General features: G+C 44.3%; 1 protein-coding gene across 1 annotated transcript in view; it reads right to left on the bottom strand.

Moving 5' to 3' along the window:
• LOC311143611 (activin receptor type-2A-like) overlaps nucleotides 1-24,702 on the bottom strand; it is a 45,501-nt gene that overhangs the window by 3,447 nt on the left and 17,352 nt on the right. Inside the window, exons 2-10 of the mRNA XM_084179465.1 lie at nucleotides 20,483-20,705; nucleotides 19,066-19,178; nucleotides 13,301-13,455; nucleotides 4,449-4,592; nucleotides 2,753-2,896; nucleotides 2,301-2,446; nucleotides 1,958-2,072; nucleotides 1,610-1,748; nucleotides 541-671 (exon numbers count right to left, since the gene is read on the bottom strand). Coding sequence (XP_084035591.1) covers nucleotides 541-671; nucleotides 1,610-1,748; nucleotides 1,958-2,072; nucleotides 2,301-2,446; nucleotides 2,753-2,896; nucleotides 4,449-4,592; nucleotides 13,301-13,455; nucleotides 19,066-19,178; nucleotides 20,483-20,705 — 1,310 coding nt within the window. The remainder of the gene's footprint in view (nucleotides 1-540; nucleotides 672-1,609; nucleotides 1,749-1,957; nucleotides 2,073-2,300; nucleotides 2,447-2,752; nucleotides 2,897-4,448; nucleotides 4,593-13,300; nucleotides 13,456-19,065; nucleotides 19,179-20,482; nucleotides 20,706-24,702) is intronic.

Raw genomic sequence — 24,702 nt, 5'->3', positions numbered from 1 at the left:
AATAGCCAGGGTGAGGATGAAAACAGATCCGATAGGAGACACTGATAGTGCAGAAACTGTGAGAAGGAGGCCACTCAGCAGACATTTCAGAAATGGCCGCTATCTTCTAGACTGGGGGGAGAGAAATCGGGCCTCAAAGATGGTATCATTCTCCGATCAATAAGTGTCTGCGTTGGACTCGAGTTAGGATGCTCTGCAGACAGTAGGGATTCAGACAAACCATCTTAGCTAACCGTAGTCAAGACATAAACAGATGAGGTAAGAAGTGGCCTTGGCCATGGCAGGGAGAGACAGGCTTATACGGGGAAATTAACATGGAGCTATATTTAGCTATAAAAGCCCATTGTCATGTTAATGTAAAAAGCTGTTCAGTAGTTGTGCTATTCTTTCTGCTCAGCAGAGCTTCTCTGTACTCTATGTCCTCACTGTTCCATGACGATGGGTTTTGGTAGTTTGTGGTTTGGTAGTTTGTGGTAGTCACTGTACTGCCTCTTCAGTCACATTATAGTTTAAGATACATGGTGTATATGATCTACTCACTGCGTGTTTCTGCCAGCACTCCCTGAGCGTGGGCCTCAGCTTTTTGTGGACCACTACCTCCTGCATGTCCTCCAGGGACGGGTGCTGGCCAATCTCCTCCTCAAACGGCAGCATGTACTCATCCACTGGGCCTGAACATACACACAGCACAATGTTACACACAAATCTCAAAACCACAGTGACCCATTCACAAAACAAAATGCAATCAATATACCAATAGTTCCTTTGAGCTAATAAAGAAAATACATCAGTAGTCAAAACTCAATCAGTGCTCTCTGAGTTTCTCAGAAGGAATTCAGAGCTGATGCTTTGTGTGGTCTAATTAAGCAATAAGGCACGAGGGGGTGTGGTATATGGCCAATATACCATGGCTAAGGGCTGTTCTTATGCACAATGCAACGCGGAGTGCCTGTATACAGCCCTTAGCTGTGGTATATTGGCCCCCGAGATGCTTTATTGCTATTATAAACTGGTTACCAACGTAATTAGAGCTGGGAAAATACATGTTTTGTCATACCCGTAGTATACGGTCTGATATACCACGGCTGTCAGCCAATCAGCATTCAGGGCTCGAACCACCCAGTTTATAACAGCTCTTGACCAGTGGAGGTCTCTCTCTGAGCCGGTGAGTTCCTCTGACCAAGCTCTAACTCCGAGTTGACCTCCAGTGATAACCACAGAGGTCGTGCAGGGTGTTCCACATGCTGATCACCGACACATCAACCCGGGCTAGGCCAGGCCAGGTCAATACTGCTCCATGGAACCAGACAGACATAATCCATAACAACAGACTGGTTCCCTGCTTAGACAGTGGTGGCCCTTGACCAGGACTATGGTAGTACTATGGCAGGAAAGGACAACCCTCCTGGAGAGCTACTGGGTATGCAGGCTTCTGCTCCAGCCCTACACTTGCACAGCTGATTCAGCTAATCAAGGTGCAGAGTAAAGTTAGAACTAAATCCTGCGGTAGGGTAGCTCTCCTGAGAGTAGGGTTGGAAGAAAATCGTGCTCTCCAGGAGAAAGATTGGTCACCCCTACTATATGGTGCTTCCAGGGACTGTGCTCTTACCGTCAGCAGCCTTGCAGCGTGCGGCCAGCTCCCACAGCACCAGCCCCAGAGCATACATGTCTATCCTCAGGAATGAGTCCCGCTGGAAGTTGATAGCCCCCTCCAGGACCTCAGGGGCCATGTACCTCCGGGTGCCCACCTGGAAATGATAGACAAACACACACACACTGATTTGTTTGATATCAATCTAAATCAACGGTCATGCTTGTTTTGGACAGTTTACAGTTCATTGTGGAATACAAAGTTCAACTATTGACAAGCATATTCTATGATGTAGAATGATCCAGTCATTTTGACATCATGGAGTCTATCAAACAGTCTCTCCACAACCTACATCCCATCGCTCACCTGTCCGTGCGTGTCCCCAGCTGATTTCCCAGCCTCAAACCTCAGGGCCAGGCCAAAGTCAGCAATGCAGGCCGTTAGGTTGGACTTCAGAAGGATATTCTTACTCTTGATGTCCCTGTGGATCACAGCAGATCAGAAACACACCAATGAGACACAATACAGCGTGGGAGAGGAAAGCTACCCATCATTTTCCATAAATAATGTTGTGTAATATCCAGAAGCAGAGATATTTTGTTTGTGGAGGAAGGAAGTGGATAGAATAAAACAGAATATAATCGATTTATTGGAAGACAAAAACATGGAGGATAGATGACCAGGGAAGATAAGAGAGCAGGGAGCAGACCTGTGGGCGACGGCAGGCTTGTGTCCATCCTTCAGACCAGGAATGTCTTCATGGAGGTAGGCCAGGCCTCTGGACATGGTCTGGGCTATGTGACACAGCTCATTCCATGACAACACGTTGGCCTTCAGATAGTCTGTCAACGAGCCCTGGAAATGGAGGTATACAGCCAGTTAATATAACAGCACCTAGCAATGTGTCTCACCTTCAACATGCCACCACAGTCTGACATAATGCCAGCTGATTGTTCTACTTCTAACCACTAGAGGGCATGTTTATTCAACACAGATAAAGATCATTCTAGTATTCTCTGAAAATTAGAAAGAAATATCTTTATCTTCTTAATGTTTATTGGGATAATTGTTAAATTATAGCATGAGAACCTTGAATGAGCTAGGCTGAATGTAATTTGTGATTGTGCTGTGGTCCTTTGGCCAGCAGGGGGGGGGCTGTACCTTCTCGTGGTAGGCTGTGATCAGCCACAGCTCTATGTCCATGTTGGTGCCCCTCTTCTCCGCTCCCAGGAAGTGGAGAAGGTTCTCATGCCTCATCCCGCTCAGGTTGTAGATTTCATACTCATTGTGCCATGACTGCTTGTCCTGATGATGACAAACAAGGCCACAAATTCACTATAAAGTCAGATGAATAACAACTAGTGAGTATTGGATTTCCCCCCACTATTAGATTGCAAAGTATTTGGTAGGGTAAACAAATTGTCAAAAGACACAAAAAAAAAACGTTCTTTAACCGGTTAAAACAGTATAATATACAGTCAGGTCCAAAGTTATTGGTACCCTTGATAAAGATCAGCAAAAAAGACTATGAAGAATTCATTTTTAATGGCGAGCGAGCGTTGCGACTTTTCCTTTTCAATTATGATTAATTTTTTTGGTTGCACCTCGACTCAAGTTGGTTCAGTGCCCTCCACTTCTTTCCAAAAAAGACAGTATAAATAAATAATTCAAATAATGAGCTATATTGTATGCTGAATTATATCCTTTAATCCTAATACAATTGCTAAGAGAAAGAGATTTTGTTTAACAAGTAATAAAAACAATCTAAAACAGATCGGGGTCAAAATTATTAGCACCCCTGTTTTCAATACTCCAGCAACCTCCCATTGCGAGGATAACGACACTGAGCCTTTTTCTAAAATGTTTTATGAGATTGGAGAACACATTGGGGTGATCTTAGACCAATCCTCTTTCCAGATCCTTGATATCCTTTGTCTGCACTTATGGACAACCCTCTTCAATTCAAACCACAGGTTTTCAATGGGGTTCAAGTCCGGAGACTGAGCTGGCCATTGCAAAAATGTTGGTTTTGTGGTCAATTAACTATTTCTTTGTGGATTTTGATGTGTGCTTAGAGTTATTGTCTTAGTGGAAGATCCACTTGCAGCCAAGTTTTCAGGTTTTTGGCTAAAATGTTCTGGTACTTGGTAAATTCATGATGCCGTCGACCTTAACAAGGGCCCCAGAACCAGTGGAAGTAGCCCCATAACATCAAAGATCCACCACTATAGTTTACAGTAGGTAGGAGGTTCTTTTCTGCATATGCATCTGTTTTCCGATGCCAAACCTACCACTGGTGTGCGTGGTCAAAGAGCTCTATTTTCAGGTCATCTGACAATAGTACCGCCTGGAGTTTGCTAAACGGCATTGGCACTTGGATTGGAAGCGGTGCTATGGATTACATGAAAATAGAGCTCTTTTGACCTGTCTTTTAAAAAAAATATATTTTGTATTACTTGTTAAAACAAAATCTGTTTCTCTGAGCAATTGTATTAGTATAAAATAATATAATTTTCAACAACAAAAAATAGCATACAATACAGCTCAGTATTTGTATTCTTTATTTTATAGTCTTTTTTGCTCATCTTTATCAAGGGTGTCAATAATTATGGACTTGACTGTATGCATGTTCTGTCATTATGTCAGTTGGTGCTTAGTGGTCAATCGAGGCCACTGTGGGCTTAGTGATTGGCCTCTAAGCTAAAGGGCTGGTCAGCCCAGGAGGATTAGTTAGGGCCTGGAACTTTAAGACTGACGACGCTCTCCTCTCCTCTCCCTCACAAAGAATTAGGGAAAGCCTCCCCCATAGCCCTGCATTCTGCTGCTGGTGGTTAGTTAGTGGCTAACAGTCCTGTACCTGAATTGGGAAGATTTTGACAGCCACGTAATCGTTGAGTAGCTGAGCCTTCCACACGCAGCCGAAGCGCCCCCTGGCTTTGATCTCAATCAACTGCAATGGCTTCTGACCCAGGATGGGGGAAGGAAGCAAGGGCCCTGGGTCCTGCAGTGGAGAGGAGAGAAAAAGACACATCAACCTCACTGTTTATTACACAGAGACCAAGCATCAAGTGCAACGCTTTGCATATCGGCATACTGCAGTGACTAAAGAAGTAGTATACAAAATGGCTGCAGTGTAGCAGGGTCAATGGTTGGGCCATAGCCTCAAGTCAAAGAAAAGGGAAACTTTTGAGCAGCTGCTGGGCTGGGCACTATGAAGCTTTGACAGAAGGGGCTTATGGGGGCTAGGGAAGTGGTGAGCTTGTTAAACTTAATCACCAACCTCTGTCTCCTCTCTGGACTACTGGATGAGGTCTGACCTACTTACTGTAGAGTAGCAGGGGACGGACTACACTGACTGACTGATTGACTACTGCAGCACGTAATTATTCAACAGGGACGCTCAGTCCTGGTCTGCTGGGAATCTAGTACCTGATTCACACTAAAGGGCCGGGCCGAACCGTACTGTGCTGGCTAGGATATTTTCTTTTCACATTGTTCTTTCCGGCTCGGTTTGGCTCAGTAGTGTAAAAAGGATATACCAGTCCAGGTGCCTCAATAGTCCCTTTGAAAGATAACAGAGGTGGGTTGATTATTTAGTTTGAGGTAAAGTAATGGGACTACAGTTCCTGATCTGGAACTAGGAGTTTACATGGACTCGTCTGGGCCTTTCTTTGTGACTGGTCTGCACTGGAGCCATGTCTATATAGGCATATGGCTCTGGTCTGCGCTACCTATAGATCCTGTTTAATGGACATATCCATCATAGCTCCAGACAGTACTAAAGAGAGACACCTTTACCTTGATTCCATCAAGGAAGAGAACTTCAAAGGCAGGATTATAATGTTGATGACAGATTGATAAAGGGGTGTTCTAGTCGCAATACTGACTGAGCATGACCTTTATGTGTCTACAGAATCTGTTGTAGGTCTATAGACTATAGTATGTTGAACCTATGGGTTTATGTCCGGAGGTGTAGGTGGGGTGTTCATATGGCTGTGTGTGTGAATGATTCTGCCCAGAACCTATAGGCGTATAGTGACCTTTTCCATCAGATAAAAAACATTTGTCAGCAGAAGCGATGGTCTGTTTCCTGTGTAAACTAGCTGTGGGTTTCTGGGTCTCTTATCAAAGCAGAACATCTCTGCTGCCACTCAACTCACTCACAGACCTGGAGGACCACAATATCTATAGCCTGCAGGTCACATAATAATATTGTGTTCGTTATTGGTCCTCTAATGGTTGAGTTGAACAGCAGGGAAAGTAGTGAACCTCTATATCTACACAGAATGGTTGTCTTTCCCCATGGGGTGTACACATAATGGCCTGCATGCACATTGCTACTGTATGTGTACAGCCACAGTGGGAAGGGAACAAAGAATATACTGATTAATGCCAGCAAAGGGTGGAACAGGAAGGAGGAGGGAAACCAAGTGAAAGAGGGAAACATATAGGACAGGATTTATAGCCTGGGCTAAAGCATGCAGCTCAGGCCTAACCCCAGCCACACCCTGCACCTCTAGCTGCGTTCACAGTGTTCAAGGTCATGTTTACATTTCTATTCTCTCAAGTGTCAATCATTGCACAGGCACTGCTAAAAATGAAAACAATGCCATTTTTATGGTCCAGTTGTCCATGTAGGCTAGGACAGGGCGGAGAGGCCTAACATTTATCATCTTTGTGAGGCATTCTTTTGTCTTCAACAGGCGAATCAATACTGTTGTTTACAAGATATTGAGAATGGTTATCCTTGTACTGACTTAGATATAAAGCAAACCAGCAGGTGGTGGTTTGCTTCTGTTCAAAATGGTTATTTGGTTATTTTATATTTAAGTAGCCTATAACTGTATGTGTGTGTGTCTGTGTTTGTGTGTGTGTGTTCTTAGCCTCCATTCTCCCACCCCTCCCTTCCACCCCACATTGATATAAGCCACCATATCGATCATTTCACCATCACGTTCTTTGGCTGCATTCACAACATGCTCAGTTTCTTGCGTTCCAACCACGGAGGCATCGGTCCATGCACTTCGATTCTGCTGCAGAATCCCAAGCAGGACAGTGGATTTAACATATATCCGTGCACAATTAAACACCATTAAGGAGCATCACAAAAGTAAAATACAGTGCGTAGTTACAACTTAAATAGAAATGAATAGTGTATTTGAGGAGGTGGCAGGCTCAAGCTTGAAGGATATGATAAATCATATTCATAAGAGATGCAAAAACAAATCCAACCAATAAAACAGTCCTCAGTGAACAGATTGTACCCAATTGCTGAATGAGAGAGACTTCTCTTACCTCTATCATAATATGAAAGGCGTGCTAGTTAAGGAAAGAAAACATTTCCAGCATGAGAGACATGGAAGCATTGGAAGCACAGAGAGTGGCAAAAGAAATGACAACTGAGCTGATGACCTATGGACAGAGGATATAACACCACTCCTCTCCTTCTTATGACCTGACCTAGGATCAGGGGACACCATGGTTTGTCCTGGGAGTCAACCGTGCCATCAACTGACCTCAATTCAGTTCACTGGAAGCTGTGGAGGCGAACAATAAGAGTGGGACATTTTTACAAAGCAACATCTGGAATGAGTAACCAGTCAACCGTGAGTTCCGCTGCTCACCTGCAGCCAAGTTTTCAAGTCACGACAGCGTCTGAGAGTCCATTAGGCCGCCTGTCTGCCTCAGAAAGCTTTCTCTTTCTCGTTACTTTACACCCCGTTACAAAACCATCGTATTGAAGCGCCAGCCAATTCATTCCTACACCATTCACGCACAACTGGCTAAGGCAATAGGGGTGAAGTGAGTGAGTAACAGTACTCACGGGGTAAATCATACATAGTAATGGTGTGTGTCTCTATGGTACTATGTTTAGCATGTGTGTGAGGAAAGAGGCTACTGCTAACTCCAGGTTTTCAAGCCCACCTCTGTGTGCATATTACAGAGTGTTCAGCCCCAGGATGCTATAAAAATTACAAGTTGACGGTAAGCATTTCAGTGGCTGCCAACAATTCCCCCAGAATTTCGCAATGGCTGTTAGAGAGTGTGATTACGCTTCTGGTCCCTTCCCTCCCCTGACACACCGCCAAGCGAGCACACACTGTTCTCACAAGCACACGAGCATGCGCACGCAAATGTGCACAAACACACACACATCCCTGGCAGCGCTGCTGCAGCTAAATGCTACTGTAACATGTAAATTAATTTGAGTGAGTGTGCAAGTGATGCATGTGTATGTGTGTGCACACACGCAAGAGCCTGAACAACAAATAAAGCCCAGGAGAATGTCAGAGTCAAGACAAGAGTATAAATAAGAGTATGAAATACAATTCCAGGCAATGGTAACACCTGCGCCTGTGAAATAAAGCAGACCAAGGACTTAAAAGGACCCAGGTGGCAGTAAGCAGAATACGACAAGACAGGTGCACTCTGTCTTGATTTGTCTGTCTGTCACTTCAGTGAGACCTTGATAGTGGAGGGAAAGCAAGTGTTGGAGGGACATTAAGTAGGGTTAAAAGCCCTTGCGCCCTCTCTCTCTTTCCCTGTCTCTGCTGAAGGACATGCTTACTCAGAGGGTGCCTTTAGAAGGTTGATGAATAATGAACAAGCACTCCTCTCCTCTCTTATCCCTCTCTCTCTTCTCCTTTTCTCTCGGATCACATTGCACTCTGGGAATGGAGGTCGAGAAGGGTGAGCCCTGGCCAAAGAGCAGACCAGAGGAGTGACCAATCTGTGTGTGTGTGTGTGTGTGTGTGTGTGTGTCTGTGTGTGGACGTGTTTAACTATACTTTTGGGGACCAGAAGTCCCCACAAGAATAGTAAACTAACAAAAATGTGATCAACTGGGGACATTTTGTTAGTCAAATGCTATTTCTAGAGGGTTTAGGGTTAAAGTAGAATTAGGTTTAGGAGTTATGGTTAGTTTTAGGGTTAAGAGTTAGGGTTAGGTTTAAGGTTAGGTTTTGGGGTTAAGGTTTGGATTAGGGTAAGGGATAGGGAAAATAGGATTTAGAATGGTTATAAATTGTGTGTCCCCGCAAGGTTAGTTAAACAAGACTGTGTGTGTGTGTGTGTGTGTGTGTGAGAGAGAGAGAGAGAGAGAGAGAGAGAGAGAGAGAGAGAGAGAGAGAGAGAGAGAGAGAGAGAGAGAGAGAGAGAGAGAGAGAGAGAGAGAGAGAGAGAGAGAGAGAGAGAGAGAGAGAGAGAGAGAGAGAGAGAGAGAGAGAGAGAGAGAGAGAGAGAGAGAGAGAGAGAGAGAGAGAGAGCATTCAGCTAGTCGCTAGTGCATGCTATGCAGAGATTTAATGTTAATCTTTACAGTGGATCTCCTTTGTTACTGCTGCTGTGCAATCGATATGATATATGGTAATGGCCAGCACGCATTGTGTAAATGCATACCTCAACTTGTTTGGGAAGAATGCATAGCATGAAAAGCACTTCATGTGCAGCAGTATATATTATATATAATGACTCCTGCTTGCTGTAATTGGTCCAGTAGATAACAGCAGAGAGAGAGAGCTGCAGCATGGGGGTGGGAAGCCAGCATAAACGAAAACATGGCTTGTTATTGATCAAACTCAGGCATGTCTCATTGACCTGTGTGCAGCAAGCCTTTTTATAGCCGTGAGGGAGGGGGAGGGGTAGAGATGAAGAGAGAGCGAGAGCAAGAGCGAGGGAGAAAGAGAGCGAGAGCATGCATTATTAATCCAACCCTCCCCCTCTCCTCTCGGAACGAGCGAACGCTTTCCTGTGCTCAGTGTTCTGTGCTGTGGTGCGGGTGATGATGAGTGGGCGAGGACCACACACATACACACACACTTCAACCCCCCCCCCCCATTATTATCAGATACTGTACTTGCATAGAACGGCCATACTGAGAAAGAACCACACATCATAGGGAGGCCTAACCAGCCTTTTTTCTATCAGAACTTTACTAACAGATACACTGTACACCCGTACCAAGACAGTCAGGATCTCATGTACAGTATGTCGATCTGTGTCTTCTGACTATTATAAGACCCATGAGGTGGACTGGACATTGGTTCTAAAAGCAGCACTGATGGTCTCATTGTGAAGAGAGGTCGAGAGCCCCTCGGCTCAGGAGTCTCAGAAAGGGTCGACATGACCGCTGAATTAAGGAAATGGGCATGACTGTAAAGGACAACTCTGCCACTTTATAACCAGTTATTATGCTGTTAGTATACTGTATATGCACTACTATTTTATGCACATTTTGATGTTTTATTGTTTTTGTTAGTAATACTGCACGATTCCTAGTTTTTGTAATTTTGAAGCGTCTGTATTGCCCTCGTCTACAGCATACTACGATACCCAGGGTGCATTTCGTTGCCTATAAAGCAATGCTCCACTTAGTCAGCCACTTAGCTAGCTGGCTATCAAACCCTGAAGAAAGCTTAGTCAAAATATATTGCTTATATCATAAGCTATGTGCATTTCACATTACTTTTGGGTTGAAAATATATTATGCTTCCATAAATGTCATGCTGAATATATGCTCATGTCATTGTCACCAAAAAACTGCAATACACGAATAAATAATTGTAATGTAGATTCTGAGTAGCTAGCTCTGCTAACCCTAACACTGAGTTAATGCAACTAGTTAGCATGCTAGCTAGCCCGACTGCTGCATCCGAAATAATTGTTTCATCTTAGCGGCTGTCTTAAACAACATTTAGACCTGTTAAAAAAACACATAATTTATTATGGATTTTACAGGCAAATCATTACAGAATCCTAGTATCTCTCAGTCTGTCTCTTTGGTGCTAATGCTAGCAATGCTAGCTAGCTAAGTAGCTAAACCTGCTGCATCTGAAATAAAGTGTTTTCTACGATAACAGACAAATACAGCCTCAGCGACCAAGCAACCATCCAACAACACTGGAGGCCTCTTGGAACTAATCAAATGTATGATGTTTACAAGTAATTCAATTTGAAAATATAGGCTATTTGGAAAGGGCACAATGGCTGCTGGAGCTGCAACTTCGGTCGATGATGGTGGGAGTGGTTTTGTCGAATGGAATCATGGGAGTTTGAGTCTTGAACAACAGACAAATATTGGAATAGGCTGACTATAAATACACTACATGACCAAAAGTATGTGGACACCTGCTCGTCGAACATCTCATTCCAAAATCATGGGCATTAATATGGAGTTGGTCCCCCCTTTGCTGCTATAACAGCCTTCACTCTTCTGGAAAGGCTTTCCACTAGATGTTGGAACATTGCGGCGAGGACTTGCTTCCATTCAGTCACAAGAGCATTAGTGAGGTCGGGCACTGATGTTGGGCGATTAGGCCTGGCTCGCAGTCGGCGTTCCAATTCATCCCAAAGGTGTTCGATGGGGTTGAGGTCGGGGCTCTGTGCAGGCCAGTCAAGTTCTTCCACACCGATCTCGACAAACCATTTCTGCATGGACCTCGCATTGTGCACGGGGGTATTGTCATGCTGAAACAGGAAAGGGCCTTCCCCAAACTGTTACCACAAAGTTGTAAGCACAGAATTGTCTAGAATGTCATTGTATGCTGTAGCGTTAAGATTTCCCGTCACTGGAACTAAAGGGCCTAGCCAGAACCATGAAAAACAGCCCCAGACCATTATTCCTCATCCACCAAACTTTACAGTTGGCACTATGCATTGGGGCAGGTAGCGTTCTCCTGGCATCCGCCAAACCCAGATTTGTCCGTCGGACTGCCAGATGGTGAAGCATGATTCATCACCCCAGAGAGCGCGTTTCCATTGCTCCAGAGTCCAATGGCGGCGAGCTTTACACCACTCCAGCCGACGCTTGGCATTACGCATGGCGATCTTAGGCTTGTGTGCGGCTGTTCGGCCATGAAAACCCATTTCATGAAGCTCCCGACAAACATTTATTGTGCTGACGTTGCTTCCAGAGGCAGTTTGGAACTCGGTAGTGAGTGTTGCAACTGAGGACACAGGATTTTTACGCGCTTCAGCACTCGACGGTCCCGTTCTGTCAGCTTGTGTGGCCTACCACTTCGCGGCTGAGCCGTTGTTGCTCCTAGACGTTTCCACTTCACAATAACAACTCTTATAGTTGACCAGGGCAGCTCTAGCAGGGCAGAAATGTGACAAACTGACTTGTTGGAAAGGTCGTTGAAAGTCACTGAGTTCTTCAGTAAGGCCATTCTACTGCCAATGTTTGTCTATGGAGATTACATGGCTGTGTGCTCGATTTTATACACCTGTCAGCAATGGGTGTGGCTGAAATAGCCGAATCCACTCATTTGAAGGGGTGTCCACATAGTTTTGTATATATAGTGTATCATTCTATAGGTTTTTGAGCGTCAATTTAAAAATATTTACAAATGTTGTTAGACAGACAACCAGAGCAACATATAGCAGGGAGTTCCAGTATGATCAGAAAACGACAGACGGGTTACATAGATCACTGAAAATGACTGTGCATAATTTCTTGTATTAGTCATCTCCTACCAGAGGCAGTTTGGAACTCGGTAGTGTTCAAAAACGTAACAGAGAAGCGATTTCCAGTTTTGCTAATCACTAAACAGTCATGAAAACATAAAATTAAACTAAAACTGTGCAGGACATCACTAAATACTTCATAATAACAACCCAATTGTTAAAAGTGGCGGAGTTGTCCTTTAACTTGAGCCTGTTGCAGCTGTGGCTCACCTTCAGACAAATCTGAAAGGACACATCGAACACAGCCAGCCACAACACTGGGTAAATAAAGATGAGAGCAGAACATAAAAAAACAGCATGGTTTCTCACATCCACTTCACAGCTCCCACTAACTCCAACATGAGCAGAATACAGTGGCCTACTTGAATGGCTTCACTGGCTTGATGCCAAAGAACTGACCATATGTGAAAGGTGTCCATACTTTGATGCATCCCTATCACACCCAAGAGGGTAGAGGTGGGATGGTATGGTACTATACTGTAAAGAAAGAGCAAAATCTTATTTTCTGGAATCATTGTGTTCACTGATTTTAGATGCTAGTTGAGGCAATGGAAGACATTATAATAGACTTATGTTCTTAGAATTCACTTCTCTGAGTGCGTTATGTACTAACATTTCTGCCAAACTGCCAAGTATCTGGGGCCTTAGCTTTGGCACAGCCAGGCTTTCATGGAGATTTCACATGCACTTTGAGCATTCATTTATGCGTGTGTGTGTGTGTCAATGGCAGATAGGCTCAGTAAATGCTCTGTCCCATCACATCAAAGCAAGGGAATGAGGGGGGCTACATTTCCTGAAGAGGCGTAATTTCTCCAAAAAAGGGACGGAGGAAAGAAAAGAAAATGTGAGCGCCGTCTCCTCTACAGCTGCTGACTACAGACTCTCAGGCTACTAACAGCACAAGCTCAAGTACAGTAAGCAATACAACTCATAGCAACTGATCTGTGTCATACAGGTGATTAAAAGTCATAGTACTGCTCTCACCGACATTAGTCATGATGGAGGAAAAGTTGATCAACAAAGGGGGTCACAGTCAGGTGTTGCATCTACAGTGGCATATCTGTGAACACTTGGAATACCTTGCTTCCACCATCCAGCCAACACAGATCAAATGCTAGCTACAGGTGAACTCCAATGAGAACAACCATCATTGATATACAGTAGCTAGTCTATTACATGGTCATTCCATAGCTAGCTACATCTGTTTTTGCAACTAAAGAGGGTTTTGTACATGTGTTATCTTACCTGTGTGGGCACCAGGACTGGCGGGTATGCCAATTTGTGATGGCGGTACATCCAGAAGGAGAAGAGGATGATAGCAGTGATGCCTATGATGGGCACCAACGAGTACATCAGGGTGGTGAAGACAGGAGGCTTCGGGGTAACCGGGTTTGATGTTGCTATGGAGGGAAGGGGACAGAGAGGGAGGGAGAGGGAAAGAGAGCGAGAGCGAGAGAAAGACAGAGAGAGTAAAATTAGATCAATCTAGATTATGCCTGGACAAAAGGATTATTGTAGGATGTACTCAAAATCAAGGAGTGCTGAAAGAGGATTTTGTTAATAACTTTGCCAAGAATGTGAAAAACTAAATGGGTTACGTGTTGCGGTCACTGTGTTCATAATGTAGGGCTGATATGGGCTCAACTCTAGCTGGCTGATGTCATTTTTATAAAATGCATTTCTAGCTGGGTCTCTCTGGGGCTGGGAATCAGCCAAATCTATCCGGCTTAGTGTCACTGAGAGTGACGGTTAAATCAAGAGGATATCTCACTCTCAGTCACACATACACGCGCGCACGAAAACACACACACACACACACTAGAGCTGGGATGATAAACCGACCGCATTTATCGTGGACATAGTGCTGATATTGTTCATTATGATAAATAACCTATAGGGCCCTACTAGAGAAATGCGAAGTTTGAAATGAAATACGTTTGCTAATATGGGTGCATGTTAATGGGACAATTGATAGCTACAGCATTCAAAGTAATAGTAGTAATTTTAAGGGTAATATAAAAAAATAACTGTGTTGTACATCAATGTTATAAACGTATCGTTTGATTTATCGTCATCATGATAATTCAGTCAATTTATCGTGACATGGATTTTGTCCAAATCACCCAGCTCTAACACACACACACACACAGTTTTGTATTGCTATCCTTGTGGGGACCAAATAATTGATTCCCAGCCAAAATTATATTTTCCCTAACCCTAAATCTAACCCTAACCTTAACCTAACCATAACCCTATACCTAACCGTAACCCCTAACCCTAATTGTAACCCTAACCCTAAACCTAACCCGTAAGCCTAAAATAGCAAATGTCCCCCCGCTTGTCCGAATTTTCCTTGTTTTACTATCCTTGTGAGGACTTCTGGTACCCACAAGGATAGTTAAACTAACACACACACACGAAACCTGGACACAGTACTCTGAAATCAGACGATTTGATCCCTAATGATTCAGTAAAAACTAGCTTTAATCTAGTAGCCCCTGTTAACTGTGGAGCCACAGGCTTGGTGATTGAGTGAGTTAGTGTATCTGTCTAAAGCCTGTTTGGTTCGCAGGCGCCCATCCTGGCACAGTCCCTTTACAGGGCTTCATGAAAGAGAGATAAGATGTGATTGTGCCTCGTTGCCAAAGCAGCAGCTCCAGTGTAATAATCTCAACACGCACTCGTTTCACCATTACGGTGGATACCCCGTCCCTCGCCTGCCAGCGTGACATCCAGTGTGTGTGTGCCGTTACTGCTCTATAATAATAATAATAATAATATGCCATTTAGCAGACGCTATTATCCAAAGCGACTTACAGTCATGTGTGCATACATTTTTACGTATGGGTGGTCCCGGGGATCGAACCCACTATTCTGGCGTTACAAGCGCCATGCTCTACCAATTGAGCTACAGAGGACCTATGTGGGTGACCTCAGCTGAACTGGCATTAGGTAGCAACATTGTGTGGTTAAAGAGGGGGCACTGTTTGTGATGATGCTGCTGCCTGCCTGCCACAACCCCCCTTGCCGTGCCCCTCCCCCCTCTATACCCATCGCTCCCCTCCCCCTCTCCCAGCTCTCTGCCCAGTGCTCCATTTTAGCTGCAAGTGGGATAAGAACCCGGATTAGCCTCTTTGAGCTGAAAAATACATCAGTCCCAAACCCCCCCTCTCTCCAACATGCCTCCTCTTGCCTGCTGCGTGCTCCCTGCTCTCCACACCCCCGCCCCCAGGGCATTAGGATCACCACACTGTACACGCCACTCAGGCATGGAGCCGCTCTGGTCAGCAGGTCAAGCTCTCTCCCTTTCTCTCCCTCTCTCTATCCACTCCTGCATGGTTGATCCCCAGATAGGCCCTGTTGCTAGGTTAAAAAAAGCAGCTGTGAGCATGTGTGTGTGTGTGTGCCGCCTTTGTCGCTCGATACGATAGTAAGGCTCCGACCGAGCTTTTCATTCCAAATATCCAGGGCATTCCACATCTAGTTAGTCACTGCTGCAAATACATACATGTTTAGTTGCATAAGCAGAGGGAGAAAGTCATGCCCGCTGTGCTGTATTAGAGCCCATCTCCCCACCCAAAGCTTTAATTTATTTAGGTACCCCGTTCACGATAATTGACTGCTCCTACAGACAGTGAGTCACGTGGCCGTGGCTTGCTACAGTGAGTGAAAAAAGTATTTGATCCCCTGCTGATTTTGTACGTTTGCCCACTGACAAAGACATGATCAGTCTATAATTTTAATGGTAGGTTTATTTGAACAGTGAGAGACAGAATAACAACAACAAAATCCAGAAAAACGCATGTCAAAAATGTTATAAATTGATTTGCATTTTAATGAGGGAAATAAGTATTTGACCCCTCTGCAAAACATGACTCGGTACTTGGTGGCAAAACCCTTGTTGGCAATCACAGAGGTCAGACGTTTCTTGTAGTTGGCCACCAGGTTTGCACACATCTCAGGAGGGATTTTGTCCCACTCCTCTTTGCAGATCTTCTCCAAGTCATTAAGGTTTCGAGGCTGACGTTTGGCAACTCGAACCTTCAGCTCCCTCCACAGATTTTCTATGATATTAAAGGTCTGGAGAATGGCTAGACCACTCCAGGACCTTAATGTGCTTCTTCTTGAGCAATTCCTTTGTTGCCTTGGCCGTGTGTTTTGGGTCATTGTCATGCTGGAATACCCATCCACGACCCATTTTCAATGCCCTGGCTGAGGGAAGGAGGTTCTCACCCAAGATTTGACGGTACATGGCCCCGTCCATCGTCCCTTTGATGCAGTGAAGTTGTCCTGTCCCCTTAGCAAATAAACACCCCCAAAGCATAATGTTTCCACCTCCATGTTTGACGGTGGGGATGGTGTTCTTGGGGTCATAGGCAGCATTCCTCCTCCTCCAAACACGGTGAGTTGCGTTGATGCCAAAGAGCTCGATTTTGGTCTCATCTGACCACAACACTTTCACCCAGTTCTCCTCTGAATCATTCAGATGTTCATTGGCAAACTTCAGACGGGCCTGTATATGTGCTTTCTTGAGCAGGGGGACCTTGTGGGTGCTGCAGGATTTCAGTCCTTCACGGCGTAGTGTGTTACCAATTGTTTTCTTGGTGACTATGGTCCCAGCTGCCTTGAGATAATTGACAAGATCCTCCCGTGTAGTTCTGGGCTGATTCCTTACCGTTCTCATGATCACGAGGGGAGATCTTGCATGGAGCCCCAGGCCGACGGAGATTGACAGTTCTTTTGTGTTTCTTCCATTTGCAAATAATCGCACCAACTGTTGTCACCTTCTCACCAAGCTGCTTGGCGATGGTCTTGTAGCCCATTCCAGCCTTGTGTAGGTCTACAATCTTATCCCTGACATCCTTGGAGAGCTCTTTGGTCTTGGCCATGGTGGAGAGTTTAGAATCTGATTGATTGATTGCTTCTGTGGACAGGTGTCTTTTATACAGGTAACAAGCTAAGATTAGGAGCACTCCCTTTAAGAGTGTGCTCCTAATCTCAGCTCGTTACCTGTATAAAAGACACCTGTGAGCCAGAAATCTTTCTGATTGAGAGGGGGTCAAATACTTATTTCCCTCATTAAAATGCAAATCAATTTATAACATTTTTGACATGCGTTTTTCTGGATTTTTTTGTTGTTATTCTGTCTCTCACTGTTCAAATAAACCTACCATTAAAATTATAGACGGATCATTTCTTTGTCAGTGGGCAAACGTACAAAATCAGCAGGGGATCAAATACTTATTTCCCTCACTGTATATAAAGCGGGCAGACAGGCATCGAGGCATTCAGTTACTGTTCAATTGAACGTTAGAATGGGCAAAACGAGTGACCTAAGCGACTCTGAGCGTGGTATGATTGTCGGTGCCAGGCGCGCCGGATCCAGAATACTGGATCGGCGCACCTGCCAGGTGGCCCCCCTCCTGGGCTTTTCACGCACGACAGTGACTAGGGTTTACAGAGAATGGTGCGACAAACAAAAAACCTCCAGTCTGCGGCAGTCCTGTAGGCGAAAACAGCTCGTTAATGAGAGAGGTCGAAGAAGATTGGCAAGAATCGTGCAAGCTAAGAGGCGGGCCACAAACAGGCAATTAACGGCGAAGTACAACAGTGGTGTGCAGAACGGCATCTCAGAACGCACAACTCCTCGATCCTTGTCACAGATGGGCTATTGCAGCAGACAACCACACCATTTCCACTCCTGTCAGCTAAAAACAAGAAGAAGCGGCTCCAGTGGACGGGTGATCACCAACACTGGACAATTGAGGAGTGGAAAAATATTGCCTGGTCCGACAAATCCTGGTTCCTGTTGCGTCATGCTGATGGCAGAGTCAGGATTTGGCGTAAGCAGCATGAGTCCATGGCCCCATCCTGCCTGGTATCAACAATACAGGCTGGTGATGGTGGTGTAATGGTGTGGGGAATGTTTTCCTGGCACACGTTAGGTCCCTTGATACCAATTGAGCAACGATTGAATGCCATGCCCCAAAGAATTTAGGCTGTTCTTGAGGCTGACCCGGTACTAGATGGGTGTACCTAATAAACTGACCAGTGAGTGTATCTATTGTATAACCTCTATCTGACTCCAATGCAAGAACACACAAATGTTTTCCCCGTGAATTAATGACTATTCTGAAAAGGGCATTTCTGTTCATTGTTGAGCAACAATAGTGCAACAGGAAAAGGAGTTACCCAACCACAACATTAAGGCATCTCTGATCACTGATTAGATTTCTCTTTTCTTTATACTTAACTGATGATGTGCTAAAAAAATGTTAGTTTTTTTAACAATTACGGAATTTCTTTGCCAGAACCAAGAAATTCCAGAACCAAGGAACATTAAGAGATTTCTGATTAGATATTCTGCATTCTTTGAGGATGTGCTCAGATTATTATATATTTATTTTTTTATCAACAATTACGGGAAGAATGTAGATTGAGTTCCAGGACCAAGGAAGGATTGTTGCTTGGAAGAGCGAGCAGCGCCAGGGGAGGAAGCTGACGTCAGTGTGCCCAGACCCAGCTAGCTACACCTCCTCTGACTGAGTCACTGCATTCCTCCTCCTGCTAAGAGGATGTTTAGCAGTGAGGCCCGTTAGCTCAAAGGGGATAAGGAGGACAGATCATCCCCTTTAATCTGAAAGACACAGCAATCCCTGATGCATGACACACATGAAGCCACACAGGACACTGTCCGACACGCCATGGCACATGCCTGAGCTCACTGCACACTCACTGGAACTGGGCACACCACATCACGCCGCACACTTCCCGGAATATGGAGCAGATTTGACGAAGCAGAGCGGTTACGCAGAGTGTCAGCATTATGTAACGTGAGAGAATAAAAGATGACTAACTAACAGATTGGGCTATTAACAAAAGTCAAAAGGTCACGCTTAGGACAAAGGCACGGATTTCAGATTTGAGCACAACAGACTTTTCAGTTGATATGGTGTTACATACAGGAACACAAGCATGCTCGCACACACACACAGGCACACACAACTTACTCTGAACAGCTTGTGTGTTGTCGGGGGTGTAGAATAACTTTTGGTTGCACATGTTTCCTTCACAGCAACAGAAGAACACATCCGGACTTTCCTTCGTCTCCACACATTCAGTTCTGGAAAAGAGAGAGACAATGTTGTCACAACAACGTAGCAAAATCTTGGTCCCTTCGGGCCCCGATAGCTTAGCAAACCTTCCCTTTTCTAAACTTTTGTAACTTATTTTGTTTCTTTGGGTTGCAATTGTATATCTAAGGAAAATGTGGTATTTCAGAATTTTGGAAACTGTCCTTGAGCTTTAGACTGGAGCTCTACAGGAATAGTAATATAATGGATGTAAAAATATGATGCTGTAGTTCATGTTGTTGTAGGTACAGTAGGCTACTTCCTGTAAACAAGTATTTTTTGTTACACCTCGTAAGTTTGGAACAAAAAAGGAAGGAAATAAATAATGAATTCTATATTTAACTGACAAACTTACATTCCATGGCAGCTAAACCATATCAAAGCTACACTCCATTCTTTGAACATCCCTGAATAGATAAACAAGCTTATTAGCCCAAGAAGAAACAAAATGAGCAGTATTCACTCCAAACTATGTTTACACATTTTTTATTGCACAATCTTTTGGCTGTTGTTTACATCTAGAGTACACACACATTGGTAAGTTGCCGCACGGTCGGAGCTACCGGTTGCTCTACATTGAGTAATCACATGGCAGCATGCCACACTTCAAAAACACATCGATGGTTACTGCAGGTGGAAGGTAAACGGGTTCAACGGCATGCTAAGACAAGAGCCGCCTGGTAAATCAGCCTTTCTGGGCCTGGGATCTCGCACGCTATGACAGAGAATGTTTCTGGCAACGCTAGCTGACATGCTGGATGGATAGCTGGGCAGATAACATTACAATTTGGTGGAATGGAGGGGGAGGCTAAAGTGTTCCACTTAACATCAGGTGATATATGGATATATAACCCTAAGTGAGGAAATGTTTTATCCATCTCTATCTGTCTGTTCTGGCTCACAGGGCACATTTGCAATATGCAAACATCTAGGCCTAGCTTGTCTAAAAAACCATTGCAGGTGTTAAATTACTTGAGAAGAAGCTCAATTGTTTATCGCAGTGGTGTAGCTGTTTGAACAAGTTGAGACTGCTGATGCTGACATTTGGCAAGGAACCACATTCATGATGATTTTTCTTGCTCCCCAATCGACACCTTTCACATCATATTCATGGGCCGACCAAGTCCTCACACAGAATGGAGATACTACTACTGATATACTGATAACATTTGTGATCCATTGCAACACACCAATGATACACTTAGTTATTCCACCGTGTGTCATTGGTGTGTTGTAACAGATCACACATGTTATCCAACCCACCCCCACAGAGCCCTGATGCAATTGGCCCTACCTGTCATAGCAGTTGGTATCATCCAGCCAGCAGCCCTGCTTGACGATATCTACGATTCCCGACACATTCCTCCAGGTGGCAAAGCAGTGTCTCCGCTTGTCCTTCTCCCCGGCACACGTCTCGATGCCACTGCGGTTCCCCCGGTTCTCTTGGATGGCAGCAGGGTTGGGGTTGTAGTTGTAGTGGATACACTCCTGCGTCTCTGACCGGCCCAGGATAGCCCCTGAGGACAGAAATGGAGACACTAGATCAAAAGACTTTGAGGTGAATATCGAACAGCATTCCTGTTGAACGGTGAATGTGTTGATGTAATAAATCATTTTGGAGAATCGGTTTAATGCCGTTCAAACACCAAACCACAGACATGAATAAGCACATAAAAGAAGCCTACTGTGTCCTGCACATCAACATAGTTAATTTTGGGACAGCCCTGTCTACAGTGTAGCATCATATGTCCTATTAATCTACTACTAATCTATTGGTCTCATGAAGCAATGCACGGATGATGTAACTCTCTGCTCACTGCAGGACAATTACAGGACAGAGGCATTAAAGGCCACTGCAGGGCTGCAGTGATCACTAACAGAGCCATCTCTCATCAGCCAGCCTCCCTCCACAGTGGGAAGCCTTACCACAGCCCTGTAATTAACCAGTGGTGACGACTCAAGTGCCTCTAGAGACTGACACACACACACAGTCTTCAAATGCTGTGTGGGAAATCTCTGGCCCTGGCTGGTCGTGATATGATTTGTTAATGACTATGTTTGATTGGTCAAGGAGAGTAATGGGATAGAATTCCCATTCAGAGAGAAGAGTTGTTTTCAACAGAATCAGCAGGGGTGAAATAAGTTGAATGTCGTTTACTGTACTGAATCACAGCACATGACAATCATTTAGCCCACTGCTCCCCCACCCCATCCATTTTGATAAGTAGCCTAGGCATGAATTCTTCTAGTCTGCAGTTAGTAAAATACAGCCCATATTGAAAGTATGCTCCGAGCTGTACAAAGCACACTACACACAAGTCAATCAAACAATTGCCAATAATCTACTGTCACGCATAGTCGACCATAGAAAGGTCAGGCTATCCTCATTCATTGAGCCATAGACATGACAATGAACTCAAAATATAAACATGAACCTGTGAGGCGCCAGGCACCACAGGTCGATTCATCCCTGGGTAAGACTTAAGCAGTAGGCCCTAAGGAATTGATTCACTATATAATCTCAAACACCAAAAAGGCAAAACAAAAATAATGTATCTTTTAAGTATAATCCTTGAGACTTAATCTTATCTAAACAACAGGAAAAATGATTTTGAATTTAATGTGCAAAACATAGCCTGAGGGTGCCATATGGTTTAAGAAACCACAACAATATGATCTTGTTTTATGGTTAACCCTGACAAAACCTCAAGTGGTAACAGTGACCGAAAAGAAAAAGGATATGGTGGGTGTGGTTTGACAATGGTGACACTTCTGCTTGCTAAGGCAGGGAACAGAGGCTCTGACACACACCAATGAGCATGCAAAGGTATTTATCTCTCTCATCTCTCTACGTGTGCCAAATATAGGAGAACTAAAAGTTTAGAAAGCTTTCTATAAATAGGCTTGTCGGCTTGATTCAGCTCAGATAGGATAAAATGCTACTGTTTAGCCTACGTAATCTATTGTAAAGTCTATTCTTAACTCATTTTGTCTTTGGGGGTAAAAAGACCCACACATCCTTAATTAAAAACAAGAAATGCATAATTTAAAAAGTACAAGGAGGTATTTTGAGATAGTGGGAGAGAGAGAGAGAGAGAAAGAAAGAAAGAAAGACACAGAGAGAGAGAGAGAGAGAGAGAGAGAGAGAGAGAGAGAGAGAGAGAGAGAGAGAGAGAGAGAGAGAGAGAGAGAGAGAGAGAGAGAGACCAAAAGTCACCTGCCTCAGGTTAGTAGAGCCAGGGGCCCCCTGAGAGGGGCCTCTCTTAGTCTTTTAATTCCGCTCATATCTACCAGGGCCAGGAAGCAGGGACCTACAGTGCCGTTTGTTCTGACAATCAATAATGAGGGACAACACAGAGTGCCAGCTAAACATGGAATGCTCTGAGCCCAGGGGCCAGAGATCTGGAAACTGGTCACGCAGGTTGAGTGAAGAGAGACTGTTGGCGCCAAGGAAGAAACAAGCCCGGGGGAGGAGTTGGAGCGCCACGATTGCTTGTGCTGAACAAGCTGGACTGGGCATACAGTACAGACACCATTTACTGTAGGCTACCTCTCAGAGGGGTCACAGTTTGACCATGTGTTTACAGTCTGTTCACTAATGTTCCTGACAATGGGACATCTTAGACAGTTATTCCCAAACATTTCTTCACATAAAGAAATTTGCCTAAACCAATGATGAGAATAACATCCTCACAGAGATCAGTGCTGCTATGGGGAAGAAGATAGCATCTGACTTAGGAATGGGCACGGTTAATCGAATATTCGGATATCCGAACGGACGTTAGTATTCGAACACTTGTGAGAGTATTCATTTTATTTGGGGGGTGGGGGCTGATTTTAACAATGAAAAAGCTTTGTCTAAATTCAATTATCCATGAGACATTGTTACACACAAGGCTATACCATGACATTTGACATGCTTAAAGTAAAATTGGCAGAGCAGTCAAAAATGTGATTTCCCTGTATTTTATATATATTTCCACACTATGAGGTTGGAATAATACTGTGAAATTGTGAAAGTTGTGATAATGTACTTTTGAAAACACCGGCTGAAATTTCTGCTTGTTTGGCTGGATGGGATTTTTGGACCACCTGGTGATATCACTAGAAGTTATAAGTTAATAGACCAATAACAAATAGAGTTTGCCCTCCTCTCTGCCAATAACAGCTAGTTTTCAGGTTACACATCCCTCCCATTAGGCCTCTGTCTCAGACCACTCCTAGACAGTCCTAGCTAAATTATTTTCCATTTTAATTGAAATCAATTGAAATCAATTACAGTAAGGTACTTTCTGCGTAACAATTTGATATTGAGATAAACATGGCTGCATTGGACCTTTCCTAAAACAACAAACTTGTATTTGAATGTAGGGTTTTGAATGTAGTGTTTAGCTATGTACAGTCGTGGTCAAAAGTTTTGAGAATGACACAAGTATTGGTCTTCACAAAGTTTGCTGCTTCAGTGTTTTTAGATATTTTTGTCAGATGTTACTATGGTATACTGAAGTATAATTACAAGCATTCCATAAGTGTCAAAGGCTTTTATTGACAATTACATTAAGTTTATGCAAAGAGTCAAGAGTGTTGACCCTTCTTTTTCAAGACCTCTGCAATCCACCCTGGCATGCTGTCAATTAACTTCTGGGCACATCTGGACTGATGGCAGCCCATTCTTGCATAATCAATGCCTGGAGTTTGTCAGAATTTGTGGGTTTTTGTTTGTCCACCCGCCTCTTGAGGATTGACCACAAGTTCTCAAATGGGATTAAGGTTTCCTGGCCATGGACCCAAAATGTGGGATGTTTTGTTCCCCGAGCCACTTAGTTATCACTTTTGCCTTATGGCAAGGTGCTCCATCATGCTGGAAAAGGCATTGTTCGTCACCAAACTGTTCTTGGATGGTTGGGAGAAGTTGCTCTCGGAGGATGTGTTGATACCATTATTTATTCATGGCTGTGTTCTTAGGCAAAATTGTGAGTGACCCCACTCCCTTGGCTGAGAAGCAACCCCACACATGAATAGTCCCTTGTAGCTCAGTTGGTAGATCATGGCATTTGCAAAGCCAGGGTTGTGGGTTCCATTCCCACTGGGGGCCAGTATGAAAATGTATGCACTCACTATCTGTAAGTCGCTCTGGATAAGAGCATCTGCTAAATTACTAAAATGTAAATGTCTCAGGATGCTTTACTGTTGGCATGACACAGGACTGATGGTAGCGCTCACCTTATCTTCTCCAGACAAGCTTTTTCCGGATGCCCCAAACAATCGGAAAGGGGATTCATCAGAGAAAATGACTTTACCCCAGTCCTCCGCAGTCCAATCCCTGTACCTTTTGCAGAATATCCGTCTGTCCCTGATGTTTTTCCTGGAGAGAAGTGGCTTCCTCGCTGCCCTTCTTGACACCAGGCCATCCTCCAAAAGTCTTCGCCTCACTGTGCGTGCAGATGCACTCACTCCTGCCTGCTGCCATTCCTGAGCAAGCTCTGCACTGGTGGTGCCCCGATCCCGCAACTG

The sequence above is a fragment of the Coregonus lavaretus genome, assembly GCF_964263955.1.
Source record: "Coregonus lavaretus genome assembly, chromosome: 16".
In the NCBI taxonomy this organism is placed as follows: Eukaryota; Metazoa; Chordata; class Actinopteri; order Salmoniformes; family Salmonidae; genus Coregonus; species Coregonus lavaretus.
Note: the sequence above shows the minus strand (reverse complement) of the source record. Positions and strands in the feature narration are given on the sequence as shown.